Raw genomic sequence first — 16696 nt, 5'->3', positions numbered from 1 at the left:
TCGGTCACCTAGAAGCCTATGGAGAAGTGATCCAGCTCTCAGATTTAATCAAAAATATCTTAATTTATGTTCCGAAGATGAACGAAGGTCTTACGCGGTTGGAACAACATGAGGGTGAGTAATTACTGACAGAATTTTCATTTTTGGGTGAACTAACCCTTTAAGCAATTTTGAGCGTGGCATGGTTGTTGGTGCCAGACGGGCCGGTCTGAGTATTTCACAATCTGCTCAGTTACTGGGATTTTCACGCACAACCATTTCTAGGGTTTACAAAGAATGGTGTGAAAAGGGAAAAACATCCAGTATGCGGCAGTCCTGTGGGTGAAAATGCCTTGTTGATGCTAGAGGTCAGAGGAGAATGGGCAGACTGATTCAAGCTGATTGAAGAGCAACTTTGACTGAAATAACCACTCGTTACAACCGAGGTATGCAGCAAAGCATTTGTGAAGCCACAACACGCACAACCTTGAGGCGGATGGGCTACAACAGCAGAAGACCCCACCGGGTACCACTCATCTCCACTACAAATAGGAAAAAGAGGCTACAATTTCCACAAGCTCACCAAAATTGGACAGTTGAAGACTGGAAAAATGTTGCCTGGTCTGATGAGTCTCGATTTCTGTTGAGACATTCAGATGGTAGAGTCAGAATTTGGCGTAAACAGAATGAGAACATGGATCCATCATGCCTTGTTACCACTGTGCAGGCTGGTGGTGGTGGTGTAATGGTGTGGGGGATGTTTTCTTGGCACACTTTAGGCCCCTTAGTGCCAACTGGGCATCGTTTAAATGCCACGGCCTACCTGAGCATTGTTTCTGACCATGCCCATCCCTTTATGACCACCATGTACCCATCCTCTGATGGCTACTTCCAGCAGGATAATGCACCATGTCACAAAGCTCGAATCATTTCAAATTGGTTTCTTGAACATGACAATGAGTTCACTGTACTAAAATGGCCCCCACAGTCACCAGATCTCAACCCAATAGAGCATCTTTGGGATGTGGTGGAACGGGAGCTTCGTGCCCTGGATGTGCATCCCACAAATCTCCATCAACTGCAAGATGCTATCCTATCAATATGGGCCAACATTTCTAAAGAATGCTTTCAGCACCTTGTTGAATCAATGCCACGTAGAATTAAGGCAGTTCTGAAGGTGAAAGGGAAGGGGTCAAACACAGTATTAGTATGGTGTTCCTAATAATCCTTTAGGTGAGTGTAGATATACAGGGTTTCAGGGCTAAAGCGGCATCACATTACATTTTCATCAACAGGTTACAAACTAGTTTGTTGTAGCTACGGTGCTCAGTTTTTCCTGTTGTAAAATACATTTGGCCAAAATCTCATTTTAGTTCATTCAGTCAAGATAGAGGGGGCGGAGTTATCAGATAGAGGGGGCAGATTTATCAAATAGAGGGGGCGGAGTTATCAGATAGAGAGGGCGGATTTATCATATAGAGGGGGCGGAGTCATCAGATAGAGGGGGCGGAGTTATCAGATAGAGGGGGCGGATTTATCAGATAGAGGGGGCGGATTTATCAGAATGAGGGGGCAGATTTATCAGATAGAGGGGGCGGAGTCATCAGATAGAGGGGGCGGCGTTATCAGATAGAGGGGCGGAGTTATCAGATAGAGGGAGCAGATTTATCAGATAGAGGGGGCAGATTTATCAGATAGAGGGGGCGGAGTTATCAGATAGAGGGGGCGGATTTATCATATAGAGGGGGTGGAGTCATCAGATAGAGGGAGCAGATTTATCAGATAGAGGGGGCAGATTTATCAGATAGAGGGGGCGGAGTTATCAGATAGAGGGGGCGGATTTATCATATAGAGGGGGCGGAGTCATCAGATAGAGGGGGCGGAGTTATCAGATAGAGGGGGCGGATTTATCAGGTTTACTGACAGTTTGAGGATGAACAAGATTTACACAAGCGCTTTTTAAGAACTTTCATTGGCTAAATATTTATAAAACAGACAAACAGACAGACGTAAAGGGTGACCAATAGCAGTGATTTATTGAAGAAGAAAAAAAAACACCACCACCAAAAAAAAAAGGGCACTTCGGAGTGTAAGGGCAAAAAGGGCATGTGCTCTGCACAGGTTGAGCTCTATCTGTGCATGTGCCTGGTCCTGAAGCTCAGGCAGTAGATCAGGGGGTCGTGGGTTCGATCCGCAGGGAAATCAAGAGCTGCTCATATTAGTGCAATGAAAGACACTTTAGTCTGGATAAAGGCGTCTGCCAAATGCAACTAGGAAAACCCATCCCAGAATGGGAGAATCCATGGGAAGATCGTTTGCTGAACTCACGATGTTGTGAACGTGTGAATCGAGGCATTGTTGTGTGGAGCTATAAACACAAAACTGTTGGGAAGCGTCCGACTCCTGTGTAACTTCCCAGACAGCAACATAGTGTCGGCCCACATCTGGAACATGTGGATTCAACGCGTACCGAACCTGTCCCGGATCTGGGCCGACACTATGTTGCTGTCTGGGATGTCGGTGTCCGTAAGGAAAGCCTCCTTCTGTACGCATGTGTAACAATCACATCTTGCACACTTCATAGCCTACCTGAGATTAATTCAACAGAATTACCCACAACCCTCTTTTGTTTTAGACATATACTCTGTGTTACTTTCAATTTGATTTCATGGTGATTTTATTGCGTGTTATTCAAGAGCACCTTTAACATCAGAGATATAAGATTATTCCCATAGTTCATTCCATCTCTGGTGCAGAATTAAAATATCCTGACAGAAATCCCCATGGTTATTGTGCTTTAAAGATTACACTGAGATACCTGAGATGATTTAAACAGTAACACTTCACAATAAGGTTCAACAGTTAACATTAGTTAATGTATTAACTAACATGAACTAACAATGATCAATAAATTTGCTACTGTATTAGTTAATCTTTGTTAATGTTAGTTAATAAATATACAGCTGTTCATTGTGTGCTTATGTTAGTTCACATGCAGTGCATTAACTAATGCAAAAACCTTTGATTTTTAATAATGTATTAGTAGGCTAAATATTGAAATTAATATTAACTAAGATTAATAAATGCTGTAGAAGTATTGTTCATTCTTAGTTCATGTTAACTAAATGTAGTTAAAGGAGAAGTTCACTTTTAAAATGAAAATTCTGTCATCATATACTCACCCTCATGTTGTTTCAAACCTGTATGAATTTCTTTCTTCTGCTGAACAGAAAGGAAGATAATTAGAAGATTATCAGTAACCAGACAGTTTTTGGGTCCCAATGACTTCCATAGTATTTTTTTTCCTACTACTAAAGTGTTACCAATTAAACAGAACACAACACAAATAAACTTTTCACCTCATTTATTTTAGATTAAACATATAGGCTACTAATGTTACTTCATGGTGATTTTATTCAAGAGCACCTTTAACATCAGAGATATAAGATTATTCCCATTCAGGACAGTGTTCTCTCCATCTCTGGTGCAGAGTTGACAGAAATCCCCGGTTATTGAGTTTTACAGTGTGTCAGTGTTTTCAGGCTGTTGAAGGCAGTGATGTTCAGCGATGTGACTGTGGGAAAGTCATCAGATAAACATGTAAATTAATGAATGTTAATTCATGCGGAAGTCTGTGACCTTTTGAACGAGGCGCCGGAATTCCGGAGATTTGCGTCACTAAAAACCTGTCCGCCCATCGCGATCTCACACACACACACACACACACACTCAACTCAACTCTAATCTCACGTGCTTCGGCCTCTCCTGCGCCTGGACTCTCTTTCTTCGACAATGTATTCATAATACCCGGTTAATGTTTTTACCTGACAGCATGTGCGGACCGTCGTTCATAACTCGGGCAGTTTTGCTGCTTGTGTCGTTGAACTGCTCGATGTGTGTAAAGATCCTCCGACGAGATGTTCTCAGACTCAGAGAGGTGAGCTGATTCCTTCTGACTCACAGGCAATGTTTTACACTGATTTTACTCTGAAAGTGTTATTATAGTCACTCTCTCCCGTGTGTTTTAATGGGAATCCATGGAAATCAAACTGTTGTTTCCATATCAAACTGTTCATTTACTTAAACTTCATAACTTGTCATGAGAAAATATCAGAAGAACAACTAACGCCTATGTACCTACACAAACCTGTTCCTATACAAATTATTCTTATCTATCTATTTACACTTTCAGTCCAAATTTAACACGCCTTTTTGCAAATCTAAAAATGTAATTAGGCTGCTTTTCTTAAATCACAGTGTTGGCAAATCAGCAAACATGGAAGAATAATGATTAATTAAACATTTTTTGGTCACCAAACATAATAAAAACCATGTTTGCATTATTTCGACAGCTGCGATTCCAAACTCTGAAATATATCAATTTTTTTTACACATCGCAGACCCAAATATCCCATACTGGGCTTATAACTATAGGTTAAGGCGCTCGAGTCAGTCCTGTTGAAGCTCTTGAATGTGTTTTCCACATATTAATGCATTTTACCAACGATATAATCTCATATTATCAGACATGTGTCTGTTTCCAGTCACTCAGAGAGGAAAATGAAGGGGAGGTTTTGGTTTTCTTCAAATTTCCCCTTTAATTATTGCTGAATTAGTAGAGGATAGAGCTATAAAATACGTCCAAAATGATTTCAAATATGAATGTTACATAAAACAAACAAACTATTTCCATAGTTTGAAAGCGGAGAGATCATGTAAATCACTATATTATACATGGGGAAACGAAATCACATACAGTACTCCATATTAACTTTGTAAGAAGCGAGAGAAATGAACAGTCAGTCTGAAAGTATAAACTCATTTCTGTCATTTATGTTCACTGTAAATGTTAGAAACCTCTTGCGTGCATTACGTGTTAAAAAGCTGTTACTGCTACTGTTCTCATTTACATGAATTCAACTCAGTATGTCAAGATTAAAACATTGTTGGACATTTTCATGCGCCAACATCTGCTTGTCTTTACAGTTTCAGAGCGACTCGCCTCATGCTGGATCAGCCTTTTTACTAAAGAACAACACCAAACTTAAATTTACAACATTTAATGATAATATTAATACCTCTCAAGTGGATTAAACAACAGAGACATGGTGTACAAACCAGAATAATCCATAGTGAATTAATTATTGATTAGTTGTTTTTAGATTAGCCCAGTGTATTCAATTCAATTTCACTGAATCTCTTCCAAAAACATCCCACAGCATTTACACACACACACACACACACACACACACACACACACACACACACACACACACACACACACACACACACACACACACACACACACACACACACACATCAAGTAATAAAACACAATGCATAAACAACACCTGATACAAACACAACATATAAGTATGCAAATGCATAAGCGATGTCTCAGTGTTTTCATCATGTTGAACGGCTCTGGAGATTTTAATGCTCTTTTTTAAGGTTTAATTCGTGTGTCTTGTAAGGCTGGAAGCTTACGCTGCTGTTTACACCAATAATCAGAACAAAATGCAGTTGAAGGATGACGTGTATAATTCAAATATTCATCTGACTCCATTAATGTTGTTATTCTTTAACCTCTTATTCTTTAAAGGTAAAGGTCTTTCTTAGAACTGATAGGAAAATGTAGGATTTTAACCTATAACGAAAGTTATAATCACTTTAGCTTTAAACATCATCAGTGATAAAAGGAAAGATTCTCAAAGCGTTTAAAGCAGGAAAAGGTATTTATTAAGTTCCATGTTTAAATATACAGACAGTGGAATGGAACAACAGACTGTAGAAAACTTGTGCAGACGAGGCCGTAAAAGCCTTTCTCCTAGTTCGAGGTTACGCAACGGTGTGCGAGAGTTCAACAGTTACCTTTCCTTCTTATTCCCTGAGCAAAGCAGTGTTGAACATGAGTGGAATACCAACACCAAACCAGCAGATGTGTGGAGATCCAGAGGGGGAGAAGAACATTAACATCTTCTCCTCAATGCATGTTTAACCTAGATTGTACATTAGGATACTTTAATATCTCTATTAAAGGGTTAATTCACCCAATAATGAAAATTCTGTCAGTAATTACTCGCCCTCATGATGTTCATGTTCAACCCCGTCAGACTTTCGTTCATCTTCAACACAAATGAAGATATTTTTGATGAAATCTGAGAGCTGTCTCACTCCTCCATAGGCTTCTCTGTTAGCCGGACCAGAAAGTTAGTAAAGACATCGTTAAAATAGTCCAAGTGACTACAGTGGCTCAACCTTAAAGGAGAACTCCGGTCAATTTTAACATTGAGCTCATTTTTTTGTAAATTTGGAGTGCTGTCAGTACAGAGAACAACGACAAAAATCGGTGTTGCCTACATCGTGTTATCCTCTTTTTAAAATTTGCACCCTGTTGACTTCAATGGGGCAAGTTTTAAACCTGCTTTTAGCCTCTTAACATCCTTGATGTGTCATTACAAGTGCACAGGTCATGTGAGTGATTCCTTCAGAGTGAACACGGTGAATCTGACTGCAGTAGATGTGAAAGATATGAATAAAAATGATGTTATTTCAGCCAGCGCAAATACCTGTGTTTACATCCTGTTTTCGGTTGAAGTCCACAGTAGTCGATTGTCGAGTTCGGGCGCATGATCGTACGTACTAAACCTATGCGCGTGAACTCGATAATCGACTACTGTGGACTTCGACCGAAAATGAGCTCAATGTTAAAATTGACCGGAGTTCTCCTTTAAGTTCATCAAGCGACGAGAATACTTTTTGTGCGCAAAAAACAAAAACAAAATAACGACTTTATTCAACTCTTCATGTTCTTCTGTGTGTCTCTGAGTGAGTTCACATAGTGTAACAGCGCAGCGCTTCTGGGTCGTACGTCAGAACGGAGGCTCACTATTGGCCAGCATCACACGCATCACATGACCAGCGTCGGCCAATATTGAGCCTCCGTTGTTAGTTTGCACTAAGCAAATCAAATGATGTTTACAACTTCAATTTCCTAAAGTATTGTCCGTCGATTGCTGTTACTGTCCTCAATATTAACTTCTTGTTTAGCGATCGGTTGTATAAAAGCGATGACACTCATTTCCAGTTCTTTAAAGCAACAGCACACAATCGAGAGTATGTTATGGCTGTATATCATCAGCACATTTGTGATATTGATTTATTGCTTTACCAAAGCAAGCGAGTGGGCTATTGGCTGCTCAAACACACAGCAGGTATTTTTCCCCCTGTAGTCAATCATTTTATCCCTTAATACTCAACTTTGAGTATTTCGCGAGTTCAGTTCCTCATGCTCATCTTTTCACACTTGGATCTCGGATCTGGCCCAAACACTCGGTGCAAATAGTGTGTGAAGCTCCCTAAATAACTTTATTTGACCACGGCATGACTCAGGATATTTCTTCTCTCGTTGCTCTTATAGAGATGACGGACAGCTGAACAGTATTCGTCTCTTTCTAAACAAGAGCATTTTTACTCTCCTCTTAAAAATAAAAATAGCGGCTCCAGAAAGCTGTCTTCACATCGGTAGATTTGAAGAACCATTTCTGGAACCTTCAATGATCAGAAACATTTATTTCTTAGTTTGAAGAATAATCTACAGAAGCTTTTGTGCGATGGAAAGATCCATGTTAAAGGTCCTTCGACGCCTGTAAGGAACCTTTATCTTTAAGAGTGTGTGAGTTCAGTGTTTTTAGGGAAAGTCTTGGGGGGTTTTACTGATCTCGTTGCTTTCTGATAATGAAAAGATTAGGCTACTGTAAATTATGCATTCGATACCGATAGCAATCCAGCTCCAACACTGCCATATTGGCAATATCATAGAATTAATCTCCACTGAATTTGCATACGGTGTAGAATTATGAGATCATATTTATATCAGTTTTGTGGAGATATGTTTATTTGTCCTGGTGTAAATGTGTCACGTGACGTATCAATGTCCAACGGTCGTCAGATATCGCCAACTTTTACTGGAAGTGTGTGTGTGTGTGGAAACCCTTTTATTCAGACGATGGAGAGATGGCTTGCTCTTCACATCTAAAAAATGTGTGTTTTATTATATTTTAGTATGGATTAGGCTGTTAAATGTTAAGCTGTGTTGTGAATATATAACTGCAGAATGTGCCTGAAAGCGATTGACTCTGGTGTAGAAATGCTGTTCGATCTCTCTCATCAGAAGATCAGTTTCTGCTGTGCCAAAACCTGTCAATGCAAAATTAATAAGAAACAATGCAGGTTTATGTTTGATCTCTTCACGTCACACAATGCTTAGATTATCATGTCAACACTCATGTTTAGCTGACAATGATGTTTCATCTGAAAGATGCTTGTCTTTCTGAGACTTACTGAACACAAGCTAAAACTTGCCCCTCTCTCTCTCTCTCTCTCTCTCTCTCTCCGCTCTCTCTCTCTCTCTCTCTCTCGCTCTCTCTCGCTCTCTCTCTCTCTCTCTCTCTCTCTCTCTCTCGCTCTCTCGCTCTCTCGCTCTCTCTCTCTCTCTCTCTCTCTCTCTCTCTCTCTCTCTCTCTCTCTCTCTCTCTCTCTCTCTCTCTCTCTCTCTCTCTCTCTCTCTCCCTCTCTCTCTAAAGGAATGGAGTGGTGCTGGTGAGTAATTACACAATACTCCACTTCACAATATCTACATTCTTTATTCTATTTAGTAGTATGATTTGCACTTTGTAAAAAAAGTTTAAATGGGGGACATTCAGAGAAGTGTTTTGTGTTGCAAAATCTCAAAACATTTACTTTTAACCTGTTTACTGTCACTCCCTTTTTGAGCATAGATCTGAACTTAAATGCTAGGAACTCATGATTTTATAAAAAATATATATTTAACAAAGTAATTTGGCCTCCAAAAGACCTATAAAATCAAAGCCACGTGTCTAACCAAGTTGTGTTCAAATTTGACGTTGATATCACAAAAAATGAGCCACTAAAATGTTTTAAAGTATTTACTTCTTTGCCCACTTCACAAAGATGCATATATTTAGTTGACATTAAAAGTGAACAGTATAATTCTGATCACTAGAGATTGGGGTGTGACGATACATGTGTTCACGAGAGCTAGACGCTATTTTAACACTATTTTTAAAAAAATTACGAAATGTATGACTGGAAAAATATTATTTTATTCGTCTGAAAGTCACTAAATGCAAAACATTCTTTCAACAATGTTTTAACTAGTCTAGAACTGTAACGATTTTTTTTGTAATCGAGTAATTGTTTTTCTGTAATTGATTATTTTCATGATTAATCATATAATATTTTTTTGCGCTAATAAAAATAGACCTAAGTGAACAATAGCCTTTAAAACAAATTTAAATACATATATAATAACAAATGAGGCAATACAAATTGGATCAAATAAAGTATCAAAAGCAAGTAATCATGTGGTTTTATTGAGATTTATCGAGATCTCGTCACACCCCTGCTAGAGATCCTTGTCTGTCATCTGAACTCTCTGTTTCTCGTGTGTGTGTGACTGCAGATCGGCTCCTGCCTCGGCTCAGACTCCACAGTGTTCAACATCAGCAGGACGTGTGTGTGCGCGTGAGGTTGTGTGTTCGTCCTCTGCGTACGTACAAGACCATCTTATCAGTGATTACCCCACCGCCTGTTTATAACTTACTGACTTCATCATTTCTGTCTTTTGTTTGTAGTGGAAAATGAAACGCTGAAGATTGACTTCAGTGACTCTGAAACTGGTGACTCCTACACGCTGCTCCTGTGGAAACAGAACAGGGTTTTCTGGGTAAGTCTCTGGCCAACTCACCTTGATTAGGTTTAGTTTGGGTCGAACTACTGCAAGACTAGACCAGAGGCAAATCTTGGTTTGATTCAGGGCCTTTATTGTGAACATCAAGTCTCAACTCAACAAGTCAAGTCGCAGGTCCACCATCTGATCTGGATCCGGCCCAGATCCGGCTGACTACATCATGCGTAGTGGTTGTGTCTAGGCGCAGGTCCTCCATCTGATCTGGATACGACCCGGATCCGGCTGACTACATCATGTGTTGTGGTCGTGTCTAGGCGCAGGTCCTCCATCTGATCTGGATACGGCCTGGATCCGGCTGACTACATCATGTGTTGTGGTCGTGTCTAGGTGCAGGTCCACCATCTGATCTGGATACGACCCGGATCCGGCTGACTACATCATGTGTTGTGGTCGTGTCTAGGTGCAGGTCCACCATCTGATCTGGATACGACCCGGATCCGGCTGACTACATTATGTGTTATGGTCGTGTCTAGGTGCAGGTCCTCCATCTGATCTGGATCTGGCCCGGATCCGGCTGACTACATCATGCGTTGTGGTCGTGTCTAGGCGCAGGTCCTCCATCTGATCTGGATACGACCCGGATCTGTCTGACTACATCATGTGTTATGGTCGTGTCTAGCACAGGTCCTCCATCTGATCTGGATCCGGCCCGGATCTGTCTGACTACATCATGAGTTGTGGTCGTGTCTAGCACAGGTCCTCCATCTGATCTGGATACGGCCCGGATCTGTCTGACTACATCATGAGTTGTGGTCGTGTCTAGCACAGGTCCTCCATCTGATCTGGATCCGGCCCGGATCTGTCTGACTACATCATGAGTTGTGGTCGTGTCTAGCACAGGTCCTCCATCTGATCTGGATCCGGCCTGGATCCGGCTGACTACATCATGCGTTGTGGTCGTGTCTAGGCGCAGGTCCTCCATCTGATCTGGATACGACCCGGATCTGTCTGACTACATCATGTGTTATGGTCGTGTCTAGCACAGGTCCTCCATCTGATCTGGATCCGGCCCGGATCTGTCTGACTACATCATGAGTTGTGGTCGTGTCTAGCACAGGTCCTCCATCTGATCTGGATCCGGCCCGGATCTGTCTGACTACATCATGAGTTGTGGTCGTGTCTAGCACAGGTCCTCCATCTGATCTGGATCCGGCCCGGATCTGTCTGACTACATCATGCGTTGTGGTCGTGTCTAGCACAGGTCCTCCATCTGATCTGGATCCGGCCCGGATCTGTCTGACTACATCATGAGTTGTGGTCGTGTCTAGGCGCAGGTCCTCCATCTGATCTGGATACGACCCGGATTCGGCTGACTACATCATGCATTGTGGTCGTGTCTAGGCGCAGGTCCACCATCTGATCTGGATCCGGCCCGGATCTGTCTGACTACATCATGAGTTGTGGTCGTGTCTAGGCGCAGGTCCTCCATCTGATCTGGATACGACCCGGATTCGGCTGACTACATCATGCATTGTGGTCGTGTCTAGCACAGGTCCTCCATCTGATCTGGATCCGGCCCGGATCTGTCTGACTACATCATGAGTTGTGGTCGTGTCTAGGCGCAGGTCCTCCATCTGATCTGGATCCGGCCCGGATCCGGCTGACTACATCATGTGTTATGGTCGTGTCTAGCACAGGTCCTCCATCTGATCTGGATCCGGCCCGGATCTGTCTGACTACATCATGAGTTGTGGTCGTGTCTAGGCGCAGGTCCTCCATCTGATCTGGATCCGGCCCGGATCTGTCTGACTACATCATGTGTTATGGTCGTGTCTAGCACAGGTCCTCCATCTGATCTGGATCCGGCCCGGATCTGTCTGACTACATCATGAGTTGTGGTTGTGTCTAGGCGCAGGTCCACCATCTGATCTGGATCCGGCCCTGATCTGTCTGACTACATCATGTGTTGTGGTCGTGTCTAGGTGCAGGTCCTCCATCTGATCTGGATCCGGCCCGGATCTGTCTGACTACATCATGAGTTGTGGTTGTGTCTAGGCGCAGGTCCACCATCTGATCTGGATCCGGCCCGGATCCGGCTGACTACATCATGTGTTGTGGTCGTGTCTAGGCGCAGGTCCTCCATCTGATCTGGATCCGGCCCGGATCTGTCTTACTACATCATGTGTTGTGGTCGTGTCTAGGCGCAGGTCCACCATCTGATCTGGATCCGGCCCGGATCCGGCTGACTACATCATGTGTTGTGGTCGTGTCTAGGTGCAGGTCCTCCATCTGATCTGGATCCGGCCCAGATCTGTCTTACTACATCATGAGTTGTGGTTGTGTCTAGGCGCAGGTCCTCCATCTGATCTGGATCGGGCCCGGATCTGTCTGACTACATTATGTGTTATGGTCGTGTCTAGGCTCAGGTCCTCCATCTGATCTGGATCCGGCCCGGATCTGTCTGACTACATCATGAGTTGTGGTTGTGTCTAGGCGCAGGTCCACCATCTGATCTGGATCCGGCCCGGATCTGTCTGACTACATTATGTGTTATGGTCGTGTCTAGGTGCAGGTCCTCCATCTGATCTGGATCCGGCCCGGATCTGTCTGACTACATTATGTGTTATGGTCGTGTCTAGGCTCAGGTCCTCCATCTGATCTGGATCGGGCCCGGATCTGTCTGACTACATTATGTGTTATGGTCGTGTCTAGGTGCAGGTCCTCCATCTGATCTGGATCCGGCCCGGATCTGTCTGACTACATTATGTGTTATGGTCGTGTCTAGGCGCAGGTCCACCATCTGATCTGGATCCGGCCCGGATCTGTCTGACTACATTATGTGTTATGGTCGTGTCTAGGCTCAGGTCCTCCATCTGATCTGGATCGGGCCCGGATCTGTCTGACTACATTATGTGTTATGGTCGTGTCTAGGTGCAGGTCCTCCATCTGATCTGGATCCGGCCCGGATCTGTCTGACTACATCATGAGTTGTGGTTGTGTCTAGGCGCAGGTCCACCATCTGATCTGGATCCGGCCCGGATCTGTCTGACTACATTATGTGTTATGGTCGTGTCTAGCACAGGTCCTCCATCTGATCTGGATCGGGCCCGGATCCGGCTGACTACATCATGAGTTGTGGTCGTGTCTAGGCTCAGGTCCTCCATCTGATCTGGATCCGGCCCGGATCTGTCTGACTACATTATGTGTTATGGTCGTGTCTAGCACAGGTCCTCCATCTGATCTGGATACGGCCCGGATCCTGCTGACTACATCATGTGTTGTGGTCGTGTCTAGCACAGGTCCTCCATCTGATCTGGATCGGGCCCGGATCTGTCTGACAACATCATGAGTTGTGGTTGTGTCTAGGCGCAGGTCCTCCATCTGATCTGGATCCGGCCCTGATCCGGCTGACTACATCATGTGTTGTGGTCGTGTCTAGGCGCAGGTCCTCCATCTGATCTGGATCTGGCCCAGATCCGGCTGACTTCATCATGCGTTGTGGTCGTGTCTAGGCTCAGGTCCTCCATCTGATCTGGATCCGGCCCTGATCCGGCTGACTACATCATGTGTTGTGGTCGTGTCTAGGCGCAGGTCCTCCATCTGATCTGGATCCGGCCCTGATCCGGCTGACTACATCATGTGTTGTGGTCGTGTCTAGGCTCAGGTCCTCCATCTGATCTGGATCCGGCCCTGATCCGGCTGACTACATCATGTGTTGTGGTCGTGTCTAGGCGCAGGTCCTCCATCTGATCTGGATACGGCCTGGATCTGGCTGACTTCATCATGTGTTGTGGTCGTGTCTAGGCGCAGGTCCTCCATCTGATCTGGATCTGGCCCGGATCCGGCTGACTACATCATGTGTTGTGGTCGTGTCTGCGCAGGTCCACCATCTGATCTGGATCTGGCCCGGATCCGGCTGACTACATCATGCGTTGTGGTTGTGTCTAGGTGCAGGTCCTCCATCTGATCTGGATCTGGCCCGGATCCGGCTGACTACATCATGCGTTGTGGTTGTGTCTAGGCGCAGGTCCACCATCTGATCTGGATACGGCCCGGATCTGTCTGACTACATTATGTGTTATGGTCGTGTCTAGGTGCAGGTCCTCCATCTGATCTGGATCCGGCCCGGATCTGTCTGACTACATTATGTGTTATGGTCGTGTCTAGGCTCAGGTCCTCCATCTGATCTGGATCGGGCCCGGATCTGTCTGACTACATTATGTGTTATGGTCGTGTCTAGGTGCAGGTCCTCCATCTGATCTGGATCCGGCCCGGATCTGTCTGACTACATTATGTGTTATGGTCGTGTCTAGGCGCAGGTCCACCATCTGATCTGGATCCGGCCCGGATCTGTCTGACTACATTATGTGTTATGGTCGTGTCTAGCACAGGTCCTCCATCTGATCTGGATACGGCCCGGATCCTGCTGACTACATCATGTGTTGTGGTCGTGTCTAGCACAGGTCCTCCATCTGATCTGGATCGGGCCCGGATCTGTCTGACAACATCATGAGTTGTGGTTGTGTCTAGGCGCAGGTCCTCCATCTGATCTGGATCCGGCCCTGATCCGGCTGACTACATCATGTGTTGTGGTCGTGTCTAGGCGCAGGTCCACCATCTGATCTGGATCTGGCCCGGATCCGGCTGACTACATCATGCGCTGTGGTTGTGTCTAGGTGCAGGTCCTCCATCTGATCTGGATCTGGCCCGGATCCGGATCCGGCTGACTACATCATGCGTTGTGGTTGTGTCTAGGTGCAGGTCCTCCATCTGATCTGGATCTGGCCCGGATCCGGCTGACTACATCATGCGCTGTGGTTGTGTCTAGGTGCAGGTCCTCCATCTGATCTGGATCTGGCCCGGATCCGGCTGACTACATCATGCGTTGTGGTTGTGTCTAGGTGCAGGTCCTCCATCTGATCTGGATCTGGCCCGGATCCGGCTGACTACATCATGCGTTGTGGTCGTGTCTAGGTGCAGGTCCTCCATCTGATCTGGATCCGGCCCGGATCCGGCTGACTACATCATGCGTTGTGGTCGTGTCTAGGTGCAGGTCCTCCATCTGATCTGGATCCGGCCCGGATCCGGCTGACTACATCATGCGTTGTGGTCGTGTCTAGGCGCAGGTCCTCCATCTGATCTGGATCTGGCCCGGATCCGGCTGACTTCATCATGCGATGTGGTCGTGTCTAGGCTCAGGTCCACCATCTGATCTGGATCCGGCCCGGATCCGGCTGACTACATCATGCGTTGTGGTCGTGTCTAGGCGCAGGTCCTCCATCTGATCTGAATTTGGCATGGATCTGTTCCAGTAGTAGTCTACTGCAGTCTGACTTGCACTTTCTTTTACTTTGTGTAGTTTTGTTTACGAGTTTCAAGGCTGAATGAACGTCACACTCCACCAAGCACAATTTTGCATCAAATACGGTTGAGACTGATGATTAACGTTCTGCAGAAAACACAAGGAGCGTTATGCTGTTGCTTTGTTGATAAACCTATTTATTTTGCTTTAAAGGAAAATGGTCAGCTGCATTCTGTTATTTGTGTTTTTTTGCTCTGCTGTCTACGATTAGACTTATTTGTGAATCACAAACCTGCGGTTGAGAGACACTGGTCGAGTAAATGCAACGGATCATTTTAAATGAATGCTGTTAGTTGGTTTATAGCAGGGCTTTTCAAACTGGGGTCCAGGGAACGTCTCGCGGAAAAACTGTAAAACCCAGCTGAATCATTTACTGTGACATACTGAGTGTGTTTCATCATTCATGTTTGAATAAGCGCCTGTATTTGCACTCGGTTCAAACAAAGTACACTTTCACGGGTTACAATGTACAGATCTACATATACACACTAGTGTTAATGTAAAGAAAACATTGCCACATAGATGTTAATTTTTTTAACTGAACTTTGTCACTTTTTTTGCTCCTCTCAGCCCTATCTCACACACCGGTGCAATGCAGCGCCTGGCGCGACGCACGTGTTTTCTGCTGGTTTCAGCCCGACGCGGTTTTCATTTTTACGTCCTGCACCACATTGTTTAAATGGCAAATGCATTTACGCTCATTTTTGCACCCATGGGCTGCTGGTCTGAGAATGAGGTGTGTGTTCAGGAATGAGGTGTGTGTTCAGGGGCATTGTTGGCGAGTTGCTATTTTGAGGAACTGAAGTAGACTGAGCCGTTGCCCAACTGAACCTGCTCTAAAGTCAATGCCGCAATATTGATTTTTTTTGTTATTTAAAGAGTGCGTTAGTAATGTGAGCCTATAGGCGGGTCCTCACGCGCTTACACACACACACACACACACACACACACACACACACACTCTGCTTATTACACACACACATATATACACACACACACACACTCTGCTTATTACACACACACACACACACACACACACTCTGCTTATTACACACACACACACACACACATTCTGCTTATTACACACACACACACACACACACACACACACACACACTCTGCTTATTGCACACACATACACAAACTGCTTATTGCACACACAGACTCTGCTTATTACACACACATACACACTCTGTGTATCACACATACACACTCTCCGTATCACACACACATACACACTCTGCTTATTACACACACACATAAACACTCTGCGTATTACACACACATACACACTCTGCGTATTACACACTCTGCGTAGTACACACACATACACACACTCTGCGTATTACACACAAACACACTGCTTATTACACACACAATACACACTCTGCTTATTACACCACACACACTGCTTATTACACACACAATACACACTCTGCTTATTACACCACACACTCTGCTTATTACACCACACACTCTGCTTATTACACATACACACTCTGCGTATTACACACACATACACACTCTGCGTATTACACACACACACTCTGCTTATTGCACACACACACTCTGCTTATTGCACACACACACTCTGCTTATTACACACACATACACACTCTGCATATTACACACACATACACACT

The 16696-nt window shown here is 44.5% G+C and overlaps 1 protein-coding gene across 3 annotated transcripts in view; it reads left to right on the top strand.

Annotated features, from left to right (window-relative positions):
* Window positions 1-3793: 3793 nt before the first annotated feature.
* LOC307173266 (interleukin-17 receptor C) overlaps window positions 3794-16696 on the top strand; it is a gene marked incomplete at its 5' end in the record, with an annotated part of 390000 nt that continues 377097 nt past the window's right edge. For all 3 annotated transcript variants that reach the window (XR_013823818.1, XM_079896252.1, XM_079896251.1), the window contains 4 exons: window positions 3794-3916; window positions 8565-8580; window positions 9464-9550; window positions 9636-9727. Coding sequence is in view for 2 of the 3 variants with exons in the window: in XM_079896252.1 (XP_079752378.1) it covers window positions 3794-3916; window positions 8565-8580; window positions 9464-9550; window positions 9636-9727 (318 nt within the window). The remainder of the gene's footprint in view (window positions 3917-8564; window positions 8581-9463; window positions 9551-9635; window positions 9728-16696) is intronic.

The sequence above is a fragment of the Squalius cephalus genome, assembly GCF_949319135.1.
Source record: "Squalius cephalus genome assembly, chromosome: 16".
Taxonomy (NCBI): Eukaryota; Metazoa; Chordata; class Actinopteri; order Cypriniformes; family Leuciscidae; genus Squalius; species Squalius cephalus.
The sequence above is the reverse complement of the archived record's forward strand: the minus strand, read 5'-3'. Positions and strand labels throughout refer to the sequence as shown.